This window comes from Beta vulgaris, chromosome 2 (genome assembly GCF_026745355.1).
Source record: "Beta vulgaris subsp. vulgaris cultivar EL10 chromosome 2, EL10.2, whole genome shotgun sequence".
NCBI lineage: Eukaryota > Viridiplantae > Streptophyta > Magnoliopsida > Caryophyllales > Amaranthaceae > Beta > Beta vulgaris.
Window position 1 is genome coordinate 13187453 of NC_079203.1, and position 24478 is coordinate 13211930.

At 33.7% G+C, this 24478-nt stretch overlaps 1 protein-coding gene across 2 annotated transcripts; it reads right to left on the reverse strand.

Annotated features, from left to right (window-relative positions):
• Positions 1–1318: 1318 nt before the first annotated feature.
• On the reverse strand, positions 1319–23113 carry LOC104887306 (protein IMPAIRED IN BABA-INDUCED STERILITY 1). 2 transcript variants are annotated; one of them, XR_007270981.1, is made up of 9 exons: positions 22318–23112; positions 21370–21654; positions 20503–20823; positions 18168–18395; positions 11637–11734; positions 10805–10919; positions 9814–10159; positions 8135–8237; positions 1319–1607 (listed from the first exon to the last, which is right to left on the reverse strand). XR_007270981.1 is itself a non-coding variant. In XM_048638422.2 (8 exons), the coding sequence occupies exons 1-8, from the start codon at positions 22771–22773 to the stop codon at positions 1549–1551; spliced, it is 1908 nt and encodes a 635-aa protein (XP_048494379.1). In that variant the 5' UTR covers positions 22774–23113; the 3' UTR covers positions 1319–1548. The 2 variants fall into 2 exon arrangements, 1 of the variants encoding a protein (XP_048494379.1); XM_048638422.2 differs by lacking the exon at positions 8135–8237 and having other exon boundaries at positions 22318–23113.
• Between the last annotated feature and the right edge of the window lie 1365 nt (positions 23114–24478).

A 24478-nucleotide genomic window follows, 5' to 3' on the forward strand; every position in this document is an offset into this window, starting at 1 on the left:
TCCTTTTCTTTTTACGTTATATATTGCTGCGTATGGGTAAAACCACAGCAATATCACCGCAGCAATAAGCAATTATTCTACTAGTGCATAACTTAAGATTATCACAAATTTGATATCATAATTCTCTTTCACCTTTGATGCTCTCCATAATTTATTGAGTATTTTCGAAGAGCCTTCATATAGAGAATAACTAAAACAATTTCCTAAAATACAATACGCGTCTCATAGAGCTTCATATTATCATTGTTTGATATGTAAGAAAGCACGAGGTAAGAAAAAAAATGTTTCTATTGAATCTCTAACATAAGAGTTAGAGATTATTAGGTAACGTTTGTAAGTTCCTTTGCGAGTGCTTGTGAGTTCAAGCGCGAAATAGTACATTAGAGCTAGTGTGGAGTGTGTTGTTATCTTGGATCAAGGGAAACAGGAGAGTGCAAGAGTATTCTTGTTTTTCAGACCTGATTAATAAGAAAAATAGAGTAGGAGGACGTAGGCCTTTGTTTGGCTGAATCTCGTTAAATTTGGTGTGTTCATTATTACTTTCAAGTTCAAGTGTTTCCACTGCCAGGATCCAGTCCAACTGGTTCCCCTTTAAATTGAAAGAATCTGAAATACTCACCATTAGTTAAGGACTCAATTCACCACCTCTTGAGTACATTGCAAACCTTGAGTATGTTTTAGATCAATTAAGTCGTTGGATTACTCCTTTGGAGATAAAGAAATTCGTTGAATAAGGAAACTACTACTTAGAAGAAATCAAGACTAGATTTCAAACAGAAAATCAACAAATAATGCACAATCGACAGAGTAATACCAATGTTGGTCTAATATAAAGAAAGGTATGCACTCAAGAAGTCAAAGTCAAAGACTACTATTTTTTTAATGCAATGGTCAAGGACTACTATGATAGAACGGTGTCAGTACCACCAATAAGGTTGATTAGTTTTCTCTATTTCTTATTAACGTATTACCTTATGTATTTTATGTAAAGTTCTTAGTTCTAATAGTCATTTCAAATAACTTATAAATAAACAATTTAATATTTTATCTAAAAACTAGTTGATATTTGAAATATTGTAACATATATAATGATTAAAAGTTTGTCCAACAGATCACAAGCTTATCAAGTTGAGCTTAGGCTAGCTCAACTCGACTTGTTAATATATCTAGTTAAGTTTGAGCTCGAGTCGAGCGTTTACCATGTTTTAACCGAGTTGAATTAGAAATGCTCACGAGCTACTCAACTCAATTAGCATCCCTATACTAGATTGATAATATTTGGACTTTCTAGAACTATGTTGTAACTTGAGTGGCATGATTACAATCTAATTAATATTATGTAACAATAAGCACATTCTCAAAGATAAACTTTATACACAATCTTTTATCACTTTCCCTTTGCTTTCACAATTTACATTTTGCAAAAACAATGGAAAAAACTAAAATTAAGAAAACCCACTAAATTCTCCAGTAGATCCCACAATGCTGAAAATCCGATCCAAAAATCATAAATAATTATGAAGGGTGGTATGCTGCTTAAAGTATGGCTTAAGCCAATTTTTCTAATCCTCGACTCTTATAAAGGCTATTATCCAACTTTTCCAAATCTGCAAAGAGTAAGATATATTCACACATGACTATCAAAATTAATCATCTAACACATAATCAATAAATTTAATATTGACAGACAAAAGATAAGAATATTTTTATAATTGCTATACTTTTATTTGTCAGGTTGATTTTTTTATCATTTAATATGTCAGATTTATTTGCTTAGTATGAATAAGTAAAAATGACACGGTTATCCATTAAAGCAACCCAGAACAAATCAAGTGGTAACACATTTCTATTGTACTAAACTATTTCAAATAATTTTTTGGTCCAAATTGATCAGAGCCAAACGGTGATCAAACCTATAAGACACATCGTTTGGAGTAGTATTGTTGGATAGTCCTCTACTGATTCTAAGTTGCATTAGCAGCTACAACAAGATGATTATCTAAGCATGCCAACGATGCAGTCATCTCAGCAAATACCAGCTCCAGCTAGTTAGTTAAAGTTGTTAGGTTGTTACATAAAAGTTAGTTACATTGTAATATATTAGTTATTTTATATATTCTTTCTTCCTTGCTGCATTACTCTAGTGATCTTAGTATAAAAGCTAATCTAGTTTTCTTTCTAGCATTCATTCAATCACTTTTGTATTTTCTCTCTCTGAGATTTATTCAGTTTTTCATTCAATAAACACTTTGAACTTGAGCTCAAAATGAGAGCGATGATGGAGTAAACTTCTCTTGTTGTTTTTTATCAATCATAATCACAATTTCTGACATGGTATCAAAGCACAAGATTCTGGAGATAAGTTTCTGAAAAAAAATTCGCAAATTTTTAGTAGATTCGAAGATAAATTTGTCTGACGAAGTTGTTCAGAAATTGAATTGTTCATCTGGTTTGATTTCTTCTCTTTTTAGTCTATATTGAATTTATTTCTCGTATTCTGGATTAGAATTTGTAGATTGATTAAAATTTAGATTCAATTTGAAGTATAAGAAGTTTGAGGTTTATTTTTGTTGAAATTCTTGGAGAAATTGATCCATATAACATTGAGGTTGAATTATTTCAAGATTCTGCTTAAGAGATAGTTTGAGGTTGATTTTATTCTTGAAGAATTGATTGATAAATTTTAAAGAATTGTTAATTGATTTAAAGATGACAGGAGAATCAAACAATAACAATAGAGTATTAGAACCAACACATGATCCAAACACAGTATATTACATTTATCCTGCTGATAACAACAATTATAAGTTCATTTATGAGGTGTTTGATGGTGAAGGATACAGTTATTGGAAGAGATCAATGATATTTGGCTTATTCTCCAAGAATAAAATGTGATTTGTGGATGATCTCTCCAAAACTGTTGTTACTGACAAGAATTATAAGGCTTCTATCAGATGCAATGATCTAGTAACTGGTTGGATTCTAGGAGTATTATGACTAATCACAAATACATAAAAGTGTCTTTTTCAATAATACTGCTACTGAGATGTGGAAAGAATTGGAAGAAAGATATGGTCAAGTATCTTCTACTCAGTTATATGCTCTCCAAGAAGAGTTGGGTGTTGTGCATTAAGAAACTAAAAGTGTTGTTGAGTTTTTTGCCAAGATCAAGGTAATTTGGGATGAATTTGATGATGTGAATCCAATGCGAGTGTGTGAGTGTAGTGGATGCACTTGCAATCTCACCGGAAAGTTCATTAAGATACAACAAAGCCATAGGTTGATACAAATTCTTATGAAATTGAAAGATACTTATCAGCAAACAAGGAGCAACATATTGATGTAGTTTAGGGTTTAGGGTTATAAAATGTTGTTATAAGAGAAAAAGTACAAACAACTGAGTGATATAGCAAGCAGTAGTAGTAATGATGTAGTTGCTTTTGGAGCTGATAGGAGGAAATTCTATGATAACAAGAATAGCATACCATTTCAGTCATTTCAGTCTACAGGAGGAGGATAAGAATCAAGCTTACAGAAACAATTTTCAAGCTGTTGGAGACACAGGAAAAAATGTTCCATTTAGAAGGAATTCTAATTTATATTGTGATCACTGCAAGATGACAGGACACACAAAATTATATGCGTTGGAGAATAATTGGTTATCCAAAGAAATATGCTAATGCTGCTCGAGGAGAAGAATAAGATCAGTCATAATCTGAAACTACAGTTACAGCTTCTTTCACTTAAGAACAATATTCAAAGTTGCTGAATTTTTTGAAATCAGGGGAAACATCCAAAGATTCTGAAGAAAATCCACCTAGAGGAGCTTGTTTTACAGGTAAACTATGTTTACTATCTCACTTTCAATATGGTTGGATTATTGACAGTGGTGCAACTGACCACATTTGTCATATCAAGAACATGTTTGAAACAATTTCCCCACTCAAATGCCCTAACAATGCAATAACAATTCCTGATGGAAGAAAAGCCTTGATCACCCACATTGGGACAGTCAGGTTGTCTGATCATATAGTACTATTAGATATATTATATGTACCTGACTTCCATTTTGATCTCATATCAGTGCATAAGTTGTGTCAAGATTTGAAGTGTCATGTCTCTTTTACCAATGACACTCATTTTGATACAAGATCTTACCTTGAGCAAGATAATAATTCTTTGTAAGCTTCAAGGAGGTTTATACTTTGCTGAAAAGAGTTGCCATACTTCAGGTGACAGTCATATCAAAATAAAAATGTAGTTACAACTATTTCTACTTATGTTCACTCTCTTACTTGTGCTACTAATAATGATGATAAATTGTGGCACTTGAGATTAGGACGTGTTCCCTTTCATCAAATAAACACATGTTTTCTTAGATATACTCGATTCAATGTTTTTAAACAACATTCGTCAAATATGTCATATGGCTAAGCAGCCAAGACTGTCATTTCCTATTGGTTGATTCATGTAGATATCTGGGGCCCATACAAACATAAAACATATGGTGACTACTCTATTTTCCTCACAGTAGTAGATGACTTTACTAGAACCACTTGGGTTCATTTGTTAAATATTAAATCTGATTATGCTCACATCATTGAGAATTTGTGAACTTTGCTAAAAAAAAAAAAAAAAATTGATGCTTCTGTCAAATGCATTAGATCAGACAATGCTAAGGAGTTGTCTGAAGGTGCTATTGTTACTTTCTATAATGCTAAGGGCATAGAACATCTTACAAGTTATTTCTCACACACCACAACAAAATGGTGTTGTCAAAAGGAAGCATAGGCATCTCCTTGAGACAGCTAGATCTCTATGCTTCCAATCTGAACATCCTGTGAAATATGGGGTGAGTTTGTCATGTGTGCATCCTATCTAATAAATAGGATGACTCTTCCTGTTTTAAATAACATCTCACTATATGAAAAGCTTTACAAGACTAAACTAAACCTAGCTCACCTTAGGTCTTTTGGCTTTCTACTTTTATTTCAGCATCTAAAGTTTATGGAACCAAGTTTGATCCTAAAGCTGGCAGATGTGTTTTCATTGGCTATTCTTCTACTAAAAAGGTTTACACAGTTCTTCACTTGAATGATTTCACCATTACAGTGTCTAAAGATGTAGTGTTTCATGAGAAACACTTCCCTTTTCACATTTCTACTACATCTTCCTCTCCTATTTTCCAATTCATTCTTCATAAATCAAATCAATGTCATATATTTCAAGGTTTGATCCTTTCACTCCATACTATGATGATTACCCTTCTCCACCTCATTGTATATCCATACCATCTTATCCACCTCCTTTGCATTCTCCTCCTTGATTTACAGAACCTATTAATTCACCTCCTTCTATTGATTCATCTTACAATAATTCTCACATATTATTAGACTCTCTCATCATTGACACATCATCCATCATACAAGATCTCTCTCTTTCTATTCCATCTAAACCTCTGCCTACTAGAGTCCCTACTTGGTTAATAGACTATTACTGTCATTCTGTCACTCAGGATCTTGGTTCACATTGGTGCAATTTGGTAGCCTATGATACTCTCTCTCACCAATCTAAAGATTTTATTGCACAAGTTTCCTCCCTGACTGAACCTACCTCTTATGATGCTGCTTCTAAGGATAAAAATTGTGTTCATGCTATGCAACAAGAACTACAAGTATTAGCTCATAATTACACTTGGGATGTTGTTGCCTTTCCACCTGGCAAAACACCCATAGGTTGCAAATGGGTTTACAAGGTTAAATTAAAATCAGATGGAACCTGGGAAAGATGCAAAGCTATATTGGTGGCAAAAGGGTACAATCGAAAGCATGGGATTGACTATGAAGAAACTTTTTCCCTGTGGTTAAGATGGCAACAATTAGGTCTGTCATTGCTTTGGTATCTTCTTATGGCTGGACTTTGTACCAATTAGATGTTAACAACACATTTATTCATGGTGATCTCCATGAAGAGGTCTATGTGCAAGCTCCCCCTTTTGTCTGTTGCTGCAGAACATGTCTGCAAGCTCACTAAGTCACTTTATGCTTAAAGAGGCTTCTAGGCAGTGGTTTGCTATAAACTACCTTGATGAGTCATTGCTTCAAGGGTTCACTCAATGCAAGAATGATTATTCTCTTTTTATTAAAAGAGTTGGTTCTCAAGTCACTATTGCTACCATTTATGTTGAGACATAATCTTGACTGGTAATGATTTGTCATCTATCACTGCTCTTAAATTTCACTTACATGTTGTGTTTAGCATCAAGGATTTGGGTAAACTACACTATTCCTTGGGTATTGAAGTTACATATATGCCTTAGGGAATAGTTCTCACTCAAAACAAGTTCACTAAAGAACTTTTGGAGACCTCGGGTATTTTTTTATGCAAGACTATTGTCACTCCTCTTCATGTCAACTTAAAGCTTCAAGCAAATGAAGGTTCTCTCCTTGCTGACCTTCTCTTTTATAGGAGCCTTTTTGGTAAGCTTAATTTTCTTACTAACACAAGGCCTGATCTAGCTTACACTGTCCAGACCTTGAGTCGGTTTATGCAAGCTCCTAGAGAAACTCACTTTAATGCTCTCATTCACACATTAAAGTATGTTGCTAAAACACTTGTCAAGGTATCATATTAAAGGCTTCTATTGACATTATCCTACATGCCTTCTCAGATTCTAATTCTACTTGTTATGTTTTACAACTTCGAGGTTCTCCCATATGTTGGAAATCTAAGAAACAACCAATTATTTTTATATCCTCTTCTGAATTCAAATATAGAGCAGTGGGCAATGCAACTACTGAAGTCCCTTGGCTTGTTCAATTACTCACTGAATGGGGTGTATCTAACCTTAGGCCTAGTACTTTGCACTGTGACAACCAATCTGCCATCCACATTGCAAAGAACCCTGTCTTCCATGAGAGGACAAAGCATATTGACATAGATTATCATTTCACTTGTAAGAAAGTTCTAGAAGGGCTCATTCAACTCACTTGTCTTCCTAGCTACTTCCTCCCATCTAGCTGATGTTTTACTAAAAATTTACCATTGCTGCATTCAATGATCTTCTCTCCAAACTTCACTTGTTTAAACCACAACCAAGTTTTAGGGGGGGGGGGGGTTGTTGGACAGTCCTCTACCGATTGTAAGCCATATCAGCAGCTTCAACAAGATGATCATCTAAGCATGTTAACTATGCAATCATCTCAACAAGTACCAGCTCCAACTAGTTAGTTAAAGTTGTTAGGTTGTTACATAAAATTAGTTATGTTGTAATATTTTAGTTATTTTATTTCTTGTCTATTCCTAGCTGTATTATTCTAGTGAGCTTGGTGTAAAGGCTAATCTAGTTTTCTTTATAGCCTTCATCCAAACACTTTTGTATTTTTCTCTCCTTGAGATTTCTTCAGAGTTTTTCATTCAATAAACACTTTGAACTTGAGCTCAAAATGAAAGCGATGATGGAGTAAAATTCTCCTATTCTTTTTTTTTTCAATCATCATCACAAATTATGACAAGTATAGATCAATTAATTGTGGGTTTTGCTATTGGTTGACCAAGGTTAATTGGTCTATTGATAGGATTCATGCCTTTTGACTAAAACACGAGTTGGGATTTCTCTTACCCTTTCTTCTAGTGATAGAGTCATTGCTTAATGGGTTTGGTGTTAAAGTTGGATTGATGAGTTAACCATGTGTAACAATTATGTTCGATTACGTTATTCTTCTTAACATATTTATTCACACACGCACGCACGCATGCATATATATATATATATATAGGAGCAAGATCACATGAGAATGCTCCTTACATGAGCAATGAGAATGAATCTCAGCCACACGATTAGATTAGTGTTACAACACTTGTTCATTATAGTTATACCCCCTAAAAAATTTTGAACCCAAAAAAAAAAACCTAGTTTTTTCGATTTATTTTTCTAATATTCTTTTTTTGGAGTTATATCACTTTTTCATTAGAGTTACATTACTAATTCATAAGAATTATAGCGTGAAAAATTCATTCTCATTTCTCATGTAAGTATGCATTCTCATATGAACTCACTTCTATATGTATGTATATATATAAGAATTCACAAGTAAAAATTAGTAGCAACTCAGAATAAGACAATTGCAAGTACCTCTTCATTGCCATTACGATGGAAATGGCTTGAGAGTTGTGACAATCCTATGCTTATACCTTCAGCAATTGTTGATTATAGAAAGGTCTTCGTGATTATTAATCTAATTGCACCATAAAAGTATAGTGTCGACATCCTCGAATAGAAATTTGTAAAACAAACGATCATACCATTAGAGTTTCCAGCATTCATTGATATACTAACGATGTTTATTTTCAAAAAAAAAAATACTAATGATGTTTTCCCTAAGAAAGATTTACGGTATATTAACATGAAGATCAGTGTGAATATATGTCATCTAGTTTACATGGTAAAGTCTTGTGGAATGGTGGTATCATAAACCAAGGATCAAATGTCGTCTACATCATTGCGCTTAGTAGCTCATTTTTACAATTATACCAAGGAAAAACATGAAAATCAATAAATTGCAGTTTTAGAATATAATATAACTAATAATTCAAAGTTGGTACAAATTAAAGAATTTTATTTTTGAAAAATATATATAAAGTCACGCAATCCGTCCATCTCAAAACATAAGCAACAATTTGACTTTTTCGCTATTTAAATGCTTCATTTTTACCTGATTTATGCTATATGAAAGAAGTTGACCATGATTTTTTTACTAATATATAAAAACAAAAAAAAAATCTCTCAAGTGAATAGGATACCTTTCTCTTCCCGTCTCACTCTAAAAAAAACCCTAACATCCTTCTTCATCAAGTCAAGGGGCTTCCATCCACCACATTTGACAATTTTAAGCACCTAGATATTGTTTACTCTTTCAATCTTCAATGACAAATTATATTTACCTCTTTTTATGAAATACTGTTTTATCCAATCTATTGGTGGGACTTCTCTCCTTATTATGTAAGAGTTTTCATAATCTTCGATTTTCATAGTATGGATAGTATTGATTTATTGATGGTTTGTTATGCTATTCTACAATGGTTATCAATTATTCATCTGTAGATTGTTAAGTTTTTTTTTTTTTACAGCGTAGATAGTTAAGTCATTAAAACAATATCTTCTTGAATTTATGGAACAACAAATCCACTCGTGAAAAAATGTGTTTAGACAAAGAATCCAGAATGTGCCAAATGTTCAAACTAATGTTTTTAGGTTCTTAGTTCTTTCATTGAAAGTTTTTGTTTGACTTTGTTATATTTTTGTTCGTTGTTACTCTTTATTTATCATAGATGTGGTATGGCTTTGATTAATGAAAGTAGTCTTTTAAAATTTCCTTCAAATAAGAAAAACAAATGTGAATACATATAGATTATTTTTAAATTTATCTCAGTGTACATATTCAACATATCAGCTTTTTAAATGAGTGTGCGTTGTATAGGTGCAATGTATGTATAAGATAGAATTGACAAAAATTAGGGGTATTTTTTTTTTTAAAAAAAAAAAAAAACTACCTCTTAATAAAGAAAAAGTTATTTTTCTTTTAAAAAAATGTTATTTGAAAGAAAAAAAAGTATGTAATAGTAGTTAAAAAAAAGGTATAGCTTATAGGGTTATAAGTGAAAAGTGAAAGTTACCTACCTTTGGCTTTAACATCGATTAATAGTCATGCGACACACAATTTGCATTTATATTGGGACAGTTTGAACATTAGCCATTTAGATTGATAAATTGGGATTTATACTTTGCCTCATAAGAAAACTCATGTGACTGACCTTTGATGTTGGTTGAATCATCATCTCTAGAATTAGCCTGGACATCTTCATACTCTTCTGGATGTGGATCTAACATCTTATTTGCACATAATACACTAGAAGGGTCAGTATTTAGATTTTTGGAAGAAGAGATTGTAGCATCACTAGCAACTCTCTTTTTAGGCAAAGTAAAAGCTGGTGCTGGTTTTCCGTTGCCTGCAAACATGATGTCACCTTGGGATGCATTTGTTACTTGAGAAACATCTGACTTCATATCTATTGATATCTCATCATCACCCTTTTTTGTCTGAGTAACTAGTGCATTTGTACCATTTCTTCTAGCATATTTTCTATTCATTTGAGTTTCCTGGAAATTAGTAAAACAATAGGGATTAATAAGCAATCAATATTAGTTAGATTAACAGTTATAACAAAGTTTATTATGAAAAAAAGGCATACTTTCATACTATGGAAGTTTGATCAAGGCTTGTGAGCCTAGCACATTTATGTATCATTTATCTCCAATAATGAACTAGTTATGTAGCTCTTGCAATACACGTGTGTACAGATTCATAGAATCTTTTTTTTCTCAAGTAAAATTAGTACAATCATTTACATAAAGCTCGTACATCCCATTTCTGTTTAATTTTATAATTTATACTTCCCCTCCCTTCCGAATTAAATGCAACAATTTCACCAAGTGGGATCTTGTTAGATTTGTCTCGACGCACTTTCATACAACGTAATTTTTATAATTTTTACTTATATGTAATTATAGATATTTATGGTCAAAATAATATCTCGACATGCATAAAAGTGGATTTATTGCATTTTAATTCGATACGGAGGTAGTATATATCAGGTGATAAAGCTATAGCATATTTACAGTTCGGTGACCGTTTTCATAAAAAAAAAATTGACAATTTTAAAAGTAAAGAGTGGTCTACGTAACAATTGAGGTGAAAACAGTAAACCTCATTCCCTCAAGAAAAAAGAAAAGAAAAGAGTAAACCTCTTGTCCAGGTCTTCCTAACATGCTAACGCTACTAGGCTCTGGCAATCCTTTTCGACCCCTTCTATGCATTCTTGATGATGATGTGGAATCTTGAATTCTGTTAGTCTTTCTCCTGCCGACATAGGATTGGGTAGATCAATTTAATGGTGATATATATATAACAATTAGTCATGAAAAATTCTGCATCAAGTAGTTAGGGCCAAACACTATGTTTACTCAATATCCTTTTTGAGTCTTAAAATATTTTGAAATATTATCCTATATTTGATTTTATGGTAAACTATTAGGATACGTCTCTAGTGTAACATGTTACACCATAACTTATTGTATAATATGGATAATAAAATAGGTTCCAACAAAAATTACATGGATTACACAAATAATGACATGAATCTTATGTCATTGTGTCATTTATTTCATGTCGATTTATTTCTTTTTACCGAAGAAGGGCCCCTTTGTGGGTTGTTACACCTTTAATCATGATGTAACAAATACACCTAAGAACTTCTGTAACTCTTAATAATTTTGATTATCATTGATCACGATTTAATTTTTAAGACAAATCCACAAACGATATTTATAGGAGATATATGTTAGTAAAGCTTGGAAAGTTGGACGGTAGTATCTCTTCGAGTAAGATAAAAAACAAACAGATGATTTTCCTTCTTTTTTTTTGCCTATGACTCATACAAAATATAGAAATGTAAGACTTATACCCCCCCCCCCTCAAAATTCTTTTGTAAGACTTAAAACACTTGGCCACCCAAAAGAACGATCAAGTAGTATGTTCTACCAAGTACCAAGTACCAAGCAATACAAGGATCTTTACCTTCGTGACTCTTCGCGAGATTTTGCATCGATCTCCTTATTAGGTGGATACGTCGGCAAGCTTGATGGGTCACATGCATAAGGCATTGTGTTGAAAAGCTGAGGTAAAACATAAATTAACACAAGCTTGTTATTCTATATAAAAAAAACCAACAAAATATTGGTGCAAGGCCACAAAGTAAACAAATTAAAACATCTAGATATTGTAATGTAGCATAAAATCATTAACTTTGAAAAGTAGTCTTTCAAGGAGCTAGGCTTACACGTAGTAACATCCCCTCAAAATATTTTTCCCTCAAATTTGATAAGTTAAATTGCATTAACACTCTTTTGTAAAGCATCTAAGTAACCTACCAAATAAGTCCCCAACCTTTTTTGATAAAAAACCAAACCCACAACATGTAATTGGAAGGTGGAAGGACTTGCTATTTTGTACTACTATACAATTTTATTTTTTTAAGTTAAGATTAATATTTCTTATCCCCTTCAAAATATTGGTGATAACACCTCAGCTGCCAGCTCAGCTTCCTAAGCAGCTCATTAATTCAACTAACTGATTAGTTAGTTACAAATTCTGTTATGGCTTATTGATTAGTTATAGTTTCTGTTATGCCTTGTTGGCAACCTTCTTGAATTACTCATTACATATAAATACTCTCATGTAATGTTTTGGTACTCAATTAATTCAAGTCTTCACATTCTCTCACATTGAGTGTAATGTGTTCTCTTTCTCTCTTCTTGTTAATCTTTGTTTCTTCTCATCTTTTCCTTGATAATAATTGATCACATTTGATCAATTAACATGGTATCAGAGCCTGGGTTGCGGGTCTCGTCTAAACTGGGTATTTGATCGCTACTAGACAAGGGTTTACCTCGACATGATGTCCAGCCCCTAAGAGGATTATTTCTGATTACCTTTCCAGTTAGCTCTAAATTCTAAAGACACTCACAAGTGAGGGGATGGGTTGAAACCCATGAAATGCCCACTTGTGAGTGTCCCACATTGGAGAAAGAGGAGAGAATAAACCACTTTATAAGATTGGGAGTTACTCCTCCTATCACCAATTGGTTTTAGGAAGGAACCTCCTAGCTTGTAAGTGGACTAAACTCTCCTCCTCCTTATTGGGTTACCCAGGCCCATTTTCATATAATCTAAAAATTAACATGGTATCAGAGCTGAGATTCTCTCTCTGTGAATAACATTCCGCGCATTATCTTTTCTGGTAATCTTCTTTGATTTCTTCTATTGTTTCTGTGATCATTGATGAGTTTCTTCCTTGAATTGTTGAATTCTTGAATTGAGATTTCTAGTATTGTCTAAAACTTCATCTGGAAGTTATAATTGGTTGTTTTTCATCTTGAAAAATTGGTGAAAATTGTTAAATCATGGCTAGTACTGAAGCTAATGCTAATGTTAGGGTTGATCCTACCACTGTTCTTGGTAGCGTTTACTACATTCATCCTGCTGATAGTAGTAACACAAAATTAGTTCATGATTTGTTTGATGGAAATAGTTACAATGATTGGAAGAGGTCTGTAATATTAGGCTTATCTTCTCGAAATAAGTTGGGTTTTGTAGATGGATCTTTGAAATGTCCTGCACCTACTGATGTTGATTATAAAGCCTGACAGAGATGCAATGATCTAGTGCTAGGTTGGCTGTTGTTTTCTTTGGAGAAAAATGTTGCAAAAAGTGTGTGGTTTTGTAAAACTGTCAAAGATCTTTGGAAGGATTTAGAAAAAAGGCATGGTCATACCTCAGCCACACAACAGTTTACTTTGGAACAATCTTTATCAAAGTTACATCAAGAAAAGAATGAACCTATTTATGTTTTCTTCACTAAAATCAAGGCTATATGGGATGAGATAGATAGTATTGATCCATTACCTATATGTACTTGTACAAATTGTACATGTACTTTGTCTCAAAAATTATTACAGTCTCAGCAGAGTAAGAGACTTATGAACTTCTTGATGAAATTGAATGATGATTTTGCTATGGTAAAGACTAATGTTCTTATGATGGACCCCCTGCCAACCATCACTACAGCATACAAAATTTGTATGCAAGAAGAGAAACAAAAAGAAGTTAGTCATTTTGTGCCACAAGAGCCACTTGCTCTTTCTTTTGATAGAAGGAGATATAATGATTGGCTTGGAAAACCTTCTGATTTCATTATTACAAATCTCAATCTAGTGGATCCTCATCTGGTGGATCAAACAACAACCAGAAGTTCTCACCAGGGAACAAGAAACCTTCTCCTTGGTTTTGTGACTACTGTAAAACATCTGGTCATGGAGTTGACAGATGTTATAAGCTTCATGGTTTTCCTTCTTCATGGAACAAAGAAAAGAAGGCTGCAAATATGGTGCAAACTTATGATGATGCTGATGATTCTTATGAATTTTATGATAATCACAAGCAGCCTGATGAGATTAATACCACCATCACTGTTGATCAGTATAAGCAATTGATGTCTCTTCTTGACAAACAGGCCACTAGCACTGAGCAGCAATTAAACACTCCTAAACATGCTAATGCCTTCATAGCAGGTGAAATTTGTTTATTATCCAGTTTTAATGCTGAATGGATTCTTGATAGTGGTGCTACAGATCATATTTGTCATGATCTGTCTTCTTTTCTTTCCTATACTCATATACTAGATGCTGCTGCTAGTATTACAATTTCAAATGGCACTAAAGTCTCAATTTCTCACATAGGTAGTGTTCAATTGAATGATCATATTATCTTGAAAGATGTGCTTCATGTTCCTGGTTTTTAGTTTAATCTTGTTTCTCTTCACAAATTATGTTTGGATATGGATTGTGAAATCAAGATTAATGCTCATTCTTGCCTGATTCAGGGGCCTTAGCTGACCCATCCACAAGTTCTTGGTAGATTGAAGCAAGGACTTTACTGTACTGATTCATCCAGTTCCAATACTGTTTTGTCTCCTACTGCACATGCTAGTGTAGTTTTTACTCCTAATGACATAGCCAAATTATGGCATCTAAGGTTAGGTCACCTTCCTTTCAAGCAATTGAGCTTGATTAAACCTGAACTTGATCTTACACACATTTCTAATTGTATTCGTCAACTATGTCCAGCAGCCAAACAAACCAGACTGCCCTTTCCACATAGTTCAATAAAAACATGTAATCCATTTAAGTTGATACATGTAGACATATGGGGTCCTTATAGAAATTCTACTCATACAGGTTATAAGTTGTTTCTCATAATTGTAGATGACTTTACCAGATGTACATGGATTCATTTTCTTAAAAATAAATCTGATGCAATTCATGTTCTACAAGATTTTGTTCAATATGCTGTTACTCAATTTAAATTCCCTGTTGTTGCTGTAAGATCTGATAATGCCAAAGAGCTTACTGAGGGTGCTATACTGAATTTCTACAACTCAAAAGGTATTGTGTGCCAAAAGAGTTGTGCTGACACTCCACAACAAAATGGTGTTGTGGAGAGAAAACACAGACATCTGCTTGAAGTTGCCAGGTCTTTGTTTTTCCAAGCCAAATTACCACCTTCTTACTGGAATGAATCCATACTAGCTGCTGCTCATATCATCAACATATTGCCTCTACAATCTTTACAAAATGTTTCTCCTTACTCTAAGTTATATGGTCACTCACCCAACCTTGCTCATCTCAAATCCTTTGGCTGCCTTTGTTATGCATCCACCCTCAAACAAAACCGTTCTAAGTTTGATCCTAGAGCACAACCTTGTGTATTTCTAGGCTACCCTCCACATCAAAAGGCCTATAAATTACTTAACCTTCACACCATGAAAATCCAAGTTAGTAGAGATGTTATCTTCCATGAAAAGCACTTTCCATTTCATCTCTCAACTTCTTACACCTCTCCACTTCCTTTCTTTATCCCCACTTCTACTCAACCTACACCATTATCTCATTATGATTTCCCTGATATTTTCTCCTGTACTCCTCAGCCCACAACTCCTTCTATTCCCTCATCTTCATCTTCTCCTACCCCTATTCCTTCTACTAACTCTCCAGCCCCTTCTATCTCATCTCCTCCTCCTCTCAGAAGATCTTCTAGATCAACTAAACTCCCCTCTCATCTTACTGATTTTCATTTTTCTCTTCCCCACAAACACACAACTGCCCTTACACATCACTGGTGTAATTTAGTCCAGTTTGACATCATTCCTTCTTCTCATAAAACTCTCGTCTCTTCTTTAACTTTCCAAGTACCTACTACTTACAAGGCTGCTTCTAGAGATCCTAATTGGGTTACTGCCATGGATAAAGAGTTACAAGCTCTTGTTCATAACAATACCTGGGATGTTGTACCTTCGCTTCTGAAAAAAAAACACATAGGCTGCAAATGGGTTTACAAAGTCAAGTTGAAATCAGATGGAACCTTAGAAAGATACAAGGCTATGCTTGTAGCTAAGCATTTTACTCAAAAATTTGGTATTGATTACCAAGAGACCTTCTCTCCTGTTCTGAAAATGGCTACTGTCAGAAGCCTCATGCTATTGCTGCTTCACAACATTGGGATATCTTCCAACTTGATGTCAATAATGCTTTTTTGCATGGGGACCTTCATGAGGAGGTGTACATGAAAATGCCAGAAGGTGTTCCTAATCCTCTCAATAATGTTTGCAAACTCAAGAAGTCCTTATATGGCTTGAAGCAAGCTTCAAGACAATGGTTTGCAAAACTTGTTTGTGAACTTACACATCAAGGTTTCCTTCAGTCTAAACATGACTACTCTTTGTTCATCAAAAAGTCAAGCAACAAAATGACAATTGCAGCTGTTTATGTTGATGATATTATCATCACAGGCACTGATCCTACATCTATTCAGTCCCTTAAACATCATCTTGACAGAGTATTCAGCATCAAGGACTTGGGCAGGCTTCATTTCTTCCTGGGAATTGAAGTAGGTTATTCTGCTGATGGCATATCTCTTACTCAACATAAGTTTACCAAGGAACTTCTCCAATTTGCTGGCATTTCTTCTACTAAAGCAGTGGATACTCCTCTGCCTCTCAATCTTAAATTATTAGCTGATGAATGAGCTCTTTTCCATGACCCTAAGTATTATAGAAGTGTGGTGGGCAAGCTGAACTTTCTGACAAACACCAGGCCTGATCTTAGCTACACTGTGCAAACCTTAAGTAAGTTCATGCACTCTCCCAGGGTACCACACTACAATGCTTTGGTTCATGTACTCAAATATGTTGCATCCACTTCAGGTCAAGGTATTTTGATGAAGGTCATTGATTCTCTTTCTCTACAAGCCTATACTGATAGTGACTGGGGGGTTTGTCCCAATTCTAGGAGGTCTATTTCAAGCTATGTTTTACTTCTTGGTTCTTCCCCTATTAGTTGGAAGAGTAAGAAACAATCTGCAGTGTCAAAATCTTCTTCTAAGGCTGAATATAGAGCTATGTCGAATCCTGCTTCTGAAGTTCAATGGCTTGTTTGGTTGCTTGAAGAGCTGGGTATTGTAAATCTTAAACCTGTCCGCCTCTATTATGATAATCAAAGTGCTCTACACATAGCACATAACTCAGTATTCCACGAACGAACCAAACACATTGAAATACATTGTCACTTTACACGTGACAAAATCATTAAAGGTCTTCTTGATGCCAAATACATGCCTACTCAACAGCAATTGGCTGATGTATTTACTAAAGTCCTCCCTTCTGCTAAGTTTCAACAGCTTGTTTCCAAGCTAGGCATGCTTCACTCTGCAGCTGCTTCCCTGCCTAGCTTGAGGGGGGTATTGGTGATAACACCTCAGCTGCCAGCTCATCTTCCTAAGTAGTTCATTAATTCAACTAACTGATTAGTTAGTTACAAATTCTGTTATGGCTTATTGATTAGTTACAGTTTCTATTATGCCTTGTTGGCAACCTTCTTGAATTACTCATTACATATAAATACTCTCATGTAATGTTTTGGTACTCAATTAATTCAAGTCTTCACATTTTCTCACATTGAGTGTAATGTGTTCTCTCTCTCTCTTCTTGTTAATCTTTGTTTCTGTTCATCTTTTCCTTGATAATAATTGATCACATTTGATCAATTAACACACAAAAAAAATATATTTCTTATATAAATGGGAGGAAATTGGAGATCGGACTATGTAGGGTCAGGAAATAGGATTGGAACACTGGTTACAAGGATGAAATTAAAGGATGACCTCCAATTAACCCACTAGATCAATCTTAAGTCTTTCTGTAATACTCCTTTCGTTTCCAAAACTTTTTCCTAATTTGACCAATTTTCTCTCACGAAAAGATTCCAAATAAGAACAGCAAAAGAAAATCGAGTGAGCATTATATATGACACATGTTTTTCATATTAGTTTATCATTAATCCATTACTCTACACGTGATATTATTTCGGACCTAATGGAGTATATAACTAATATAAGTATAACTCTAAATAATAAATTATTGTATACTATTATCTAATTTTAAAAATACATATTTACAGTTTCATTTTATTTTTTAAAAAAAAAAATTGCAGTTACCTGAGAATTTAAGGCAGAGGCAGCAGTCCCACGATTCTTTGGATCAACTGATAAGAGGTTCTCTAATAAAGTGACAATATGCTCCGGAAAAGTTTTAAACCTTTCTCGCAGTGAACTTTCGTATGGAGCTTGAGGTTTAAACATGCTAGAATGAGGCAGCTTTGACTTGTTCCAGTACTCATCTGGCGGTGATCCAGAAAGCTTGAAGATTTTGTGCAATTGCTCAACCTGTACACATTAATTACCATCACCATTTGATTAAGCATTAGTTAAGCACATCAATTTACAAGTGCGTCTTGAGTATAACGTATTATACCATAACTATTTCATAACATGTATAATGACATTGATTCCAATAAGAATCACAAGAATCTTGTGTGTCATTTTATCATTTATTTCATGTCATTTGAGTTCTTTTTACAAAAGACATGGTGGTTTATGTGTTGTTTACACCATAAATTATTGTGTAACAATTACACCGAAGAATTTATGTCAATCTATACTAACATATTGAAAAGTGTTTTAAAGCAAGTCTACGCGTCATGTGACACTCACCCTTTAGTTGTTACATACCATGTCATCATTACGCACATTAAAAAATTTGACAATAAAGGTCTGAACTATAGATGATAATTTTTTAAAAGAGCTAAACTATTGATTAACATGTGTATTCCTAAGAAAAAAAAGTTTAGAGTTCAAGGTATTGAGTCCTCTTTCAATCATTATTTTACACCATGCAATATTTATCGTCCTATCATCAATAACTAATAAGTCACATGGAAGGGTTCGACATGGTTGAAACAACCACCATTGCACTCATATTAATCTTATAAATGGAAAAAAAACTTTGTCTACCTACTAAGGGTCTGTTCTCCCCAACTTATTTTCAATTCAGTTCAGTTCAGCTCTAATTAGTTCAGCTCCAATCAGTTCAGTTCAGTTCAGTTAAGCTTCATTCTTTTATAACCATTTTGTTAAATATTATTATTATTATGTTGGTATAATTTATTTTACTGATTACTCTTATTATTATTATTATTATTATTATTATTATTATTATTATTATTATTATTATTATTATTATTATTATTATTATTATTATTATTATTATATCATTACAATTAAGTATTATTATTATTATTATTATTATTATTATTATTATTATTATTGTTGTTGTTGTTGTTGTTGTTTCTATATATTGTTGTTGTTTATTATAGCTTTACTCATTATTTACTATTATTATTAGGAGGAACATGGTTTAGGTCAAAGCACAAATAAATCCACGTTTTTTAGCCTATAAACCAATCAAATCGCGTCAAGACGTTTTATGATGTAATTTTCGCGGTCCAACCCAATCATTATTTTTATTACTAAATATTATTACATTATTAAATCTAATTATTAAAATAGTAATATTAATTTACTTCTTAGATATTATTGTTATTATATATCATCATCAAGTATTAATATATTAATAAAAATAATATAAAATAATTATTATTAATTATTATTATCATTAATTATTATTATTATTATTAATTTATGATTATTAATATTATATATTTATAGCTATCATTTAGAAGTATCCAAAATACTATTATTATTATTATTCATTATTATTACTTGTCATTATAATTATTATTTAATATTCATATTATTATTGTTTACATATTATTTATATATTTATTACATTCAATTTAATTCAATTTAATTCAACTTAATTCAATTCAATTCAATTCAGTTCAGTTCAATTCAATTCAGTTTAGTTTTAGTTTAGTTCAGCTCCAATCAGTTCAGTTCAGTTGTTTTATGCCAAAGAGAACATGCCCTAAGTAAGTTACCCACCGCTAACACATGCTAGTGATAATAGTGATAGTGGAAAAATATTTATAGTACACCTGGGTGTACCATGCTCATGGTACACCCAAGACTATTTTCTCCAAATGAGCTCAGCATGGTACAGCCAAGACTATTTTTCTCCAAATGAGCAAAATGAGCAAATGAGCATAATGAGCAAAATGAACAAATGAGCAAACAATTCTATTCATTTAAAAAAATGAGCAAACACTTTTATTACAAAATGAGCAAATTAGTAAATGAGCAAAATGCCCATATGAGCAAATTTGGTGTCAAATGAGCATCTAAAGTTCTAATTTATTACAAAAATACCCGTGGGTGTACCATGCTCATGGTACACCCGGGTGTACCATGAGTGAACTCGTGATAGTGCATTATAAGTCGACATTATTAATAATTTTTAATACTTTATTAATGGTGCATTGTCTACCCATTAGATGTGTAGCAATGTGGATCACGGGAAATAGAGAGTGTATACCTCGGTTTTACCCTTGAGAATAGGCTTGCCAATGAGCAATTCAGCAAAAACACAACCCGCACTCCACATATCAACATACGGTCCATAATTTGTTGATCCAAGTAATAGTTCTGGAGGTCGATACCATAATGTTACTACACGACTGGTAAGAGGTTGTTGCTTGGTCCTTGTGCTCATGAAGTTTGCCAATCCGAAATCAGCCAATTTTAATACCCCCTCATTGTTTAGTAATATATTTGAGGTCTTTATATCTCGATGCAGTACACCTTTTCCATGACAATAATCTAACCCGTAAAAGATTTGTTGCATGAAGCACTTTATCTGCATGCACATTGTTTTCCAAACTTTACTCTTTTCATGACTTGTGGAGAAAAATAGATTAGGATACTTCAAATATCTAAGGATATAACTAAAGCCGATCATGGTCCAGACCATAACCAACAATAGTGGGAAATTTTTGGCTTAAAATATCGTACTGGTCAAATATCACAATGAAACATAGTTAGCCCAACTTCAGGAAATTGGTGTGGCCAAACGCACTTAAAACCGACATACTTCCCCAGTTTCAAAATATAAGGCACACATGATGTTCAAGGTTAAACTTTGACCATCAACTACTTACCATTCATGTTGGTAAAAAATCTTAAGAACTATACTTTTATAATAACTTTCAAGACAAATCTAATGATACGTTTCTGTAATTTTTATTTGTCATGTTATAGAAGATATTTACATTTAAAATTTTATAAAACGTTGGTGTCTTATATTACGAAATGAAAGGAGTGGTCAAAAAAGGGTGTACCTATGATTGGGTCAGGCTGTACTTGATCAGCTCTAGAATTAGATAGAAGTGTAAAAGGAACTAACCTGAGCCTCGGTGAAGGTGACTTCAGGACAAGAGAGGAGACCAGAAAGATCATGCTCCATATATTCAAAAACAAGGTATAAGCTGCAAGAAGCTTTTGATGTAATCAAACCATGTAGCTTTATTATATTTGGATGGTCAAGCTTGCGGAGAATTGTTATTTCTCTTGCCATAAATCGGACGCTCTCTGGGTGATAATTGTCGAATCTCACCTTCTTTAGAGCCACAATTCTTCCTGTAGCATGTTCACGTGCTCTAAACACACTACTGTATGTACCTTGTCCAATCTACGCAATTTTTTTAAAATTAGTGCACTTTTCTTATAAAGCAATTACGTCTATATATATGTTTGTATACGACAGTTGAAAATGATTCTTTTAACGGAAATATACTAAATTTAGTGTTTTTCTGAAATCATTTGCAATGTTTATTTATCCAAGGTGAAAAAGTCGCACATTCTGGTTTTGCACCAAAACAAACATCATATGAATGAGACTTATAAATAGAGGCGGCTAAGGCCATGTGCAGGGTGAGCAACTACACAAGGCCCCCAAAATTGAAGCGCCCAATTCGATTAGTTGTCCTTTTAAAGAGGAAAAAAACCTAACTCTAATTACATATTATTTCTTTTCAATTTTATAAAGTGTAATGTTAGATGCAAAAGTAAAGAAATTTCTATGTGTTTCTTCTCCTCATAATCTCCAAAAAAGACCATTAATGACTCTCCCATCTCTTCCTTTTCAACAAAAAAAAATATTTAATTTTAAAATTTAGTTTAACACAGGGCCCCTAGTTTTTTGAGACCGTCCTGAACTTAAACATTTAAAACAAAGAAAAAATGTGGACTTAGTCCAAAACGATGGGTCATAGAAACTAGTCTTGGAGCTCTAACCATGAGCGCGAAGAAGAACCCAAGATTGGTTTTATATTCATCAGTAACGTTACATTACCTTATCTAATTTCTGAAAACCATCCGCACGAAGAGGAACCCAACCATGAATAGCTTCTCCAGCAACAGCAGTCAGCCAAGTAGGCCAACCCGCGGCAGTTTGCTCAGCAACAACCTGACTCTTGTTGGATGATCCAAAACGTAAGTTTAACGAGAAAGTAGAATTAGAAGTTTTACTCTTTGCTCCCTTCAACTTTTTACCACTTTTCTCATTAATAAGATCGTCATCGAATCCCACCGAATCTCCTTCCTCAGATGATAATCTCCTTACAGGTAACAATTGTGTTTCCGCATAAGTTTGGCTTTGGTTGTTTCCATTTGTTGTTGTGCTGGATGGACAAGGACCACCTTGACGTTGATTATTATTTGTCGTCGACCTTTTAAGACGAATAATCCCCTCCAAATCGTCGACAGCAGGCGAGGCCGACACCGCCCGCTTCGAAGATATGCACCCCATATGCTAATAAGGTATGTCCATAAAACTATGGCACTCAAAGTTTTAATATGAATGTTTTTGTTTAAGAGGAAAATGAGGGGAAAACAAAGAGTTTTCAATTTGATCGACCCAGTTAAGCTGAAGGAAATGGATGGGTCGATGCAAATATGGGGGGGAAATTTGGGGGGCTTGAAGTTTGCCAAACTTCTTTTTTTTCTTGGGGAATTCTAGTTTCCTTTTTGTTCACTTTCATATTAAGATAATCTCCGATAGTTTTGGCTAGAGACGAGAGAAAATTTTGGGAGAAGATCATATATTCTAAAATTAGACTATTGGTTGATTTAGGAATATAATATGACATTGTTAGTTGGGTGTTTTTACGAGCTTGTCCCAAATTATAATGATGGTAGTTGAATAAATTAATGCAGAGACAGCCACGAGGACAACTGATGTAGACGAGATTTGATTTCAAGTCTTGGGCGCTACCTCTTAAGACCTTAACCAATCAAACTAATTGTCATCTACTGGGAGGTTAAGTGAGTAACATCGAGAAAGCTTACGAACAAATAAACAAACAAGCGATAAAAAAAACTCAAGACAAATCTATTCGGTGTCTTTTACACCATCAAGCTAGGTTATGAGCCGATTCTATCTGATTCTGCAAAACCTTCATTACTGGACACGACGAGAAATCTTTTGCTAGGGTTCGAATTTGAGATATCGTCCATTTTATTGTAATATCCATATCTTTATCCGAGCGCAAAAGTTGCACAAGTATTTGGGACATCAGTGAAGAGATGGAGATGATAATGTCCTTCATTCCTTACCGATGCTAGTGCCCGAAGACAGGTTGTTGCTCTAGTGAAAATGGCTGACGGAGCATAGCAAAAAAAAACCTTTTTTAACTAAAGTGTGTATGTAGGGGGTTCATAGAAGCAACCCAAGCCGCACCTCCCATGTTTGTGGCCTTATCCCAAGAGCCATCCAATTGGATAGTAATTGGTGGACCACCACGAACCTGTTGTCCTATATCCGCAATATGACACCCAAGAGGTGTAAAAGGATCCAAACGAGTTTTTAGTGGGATCACGGTGCTCTTGAATAATGATGGAATTTATATGCTAAAGATGTAGTTGACCTTGCTTTTTTGGGTTGGTAATTATTTGGAGTAGCAATGTATATGTGTGGGAAGTAAAAAAAATGATGTATAAAGACTTTTTTTATTGGCTGTAATTCATCAACTTTAGAACAAGGCTTTGTTATTTATAACATTACAAGGTCGGTACATCACATTTCACCAACATCTTGTATAATATTCTACTAAACTCTAGATTTATGACTTACCAATTTTTCTGATCCTTGTTGGTACTCATGTTATCAACTATCTGACTGATGCTCGTGTCACCAGCCATCGTCTAAAATATTTTTTCTTCAAATTTTCTTGTGTTTGTTAGTGCTCATGTCACCAATCTTTCTCGCTAATGCTCTTGTCATTAGTAAACTTCAAAATAAAGTTTCTTCTTGATTTTCTTCGCCAAAATTGGCAATATCATCATTTTTCTTGGTCTTGCAATTCTTTCCTACATGATCAAACCTTTTGTATTCCCAGCATTGTGGGTTTCCTTTGGGCCAACAATTTGCAGTATCATGGTTAATCTTTTTGCAAATATTGCAGGATAGTTATTTATTCATACCTTTCAATTATTTTTGTTCGTTTTCATCCCCA

Excerpts from the sequence above, each read along its gene's own strand:
- LOC104887306 (XM_048638422.2), bottom strand. The coding sequence starts at position 22,773 with ATGGGGTGCATATCTTCGAAGCGGGCGGTGTCGGCCTCGCCTGCTGTC. Across the intron at positions 11,735-18,167 it reads CCTCTGCCTTAAATTCTCAG|CTTTTCAACACAATGCCTTA; the intron begins GTAACTGCAATT and ends GTTTTACCTCAG. Across the intron at positions 1,608-9,813 it reads TGATTCAACCAACATCAAAG|ATTTGGAAAAGTTGGATAAT; the intron begins GTCAGTCACATG and ends TACTCTTTGCAG.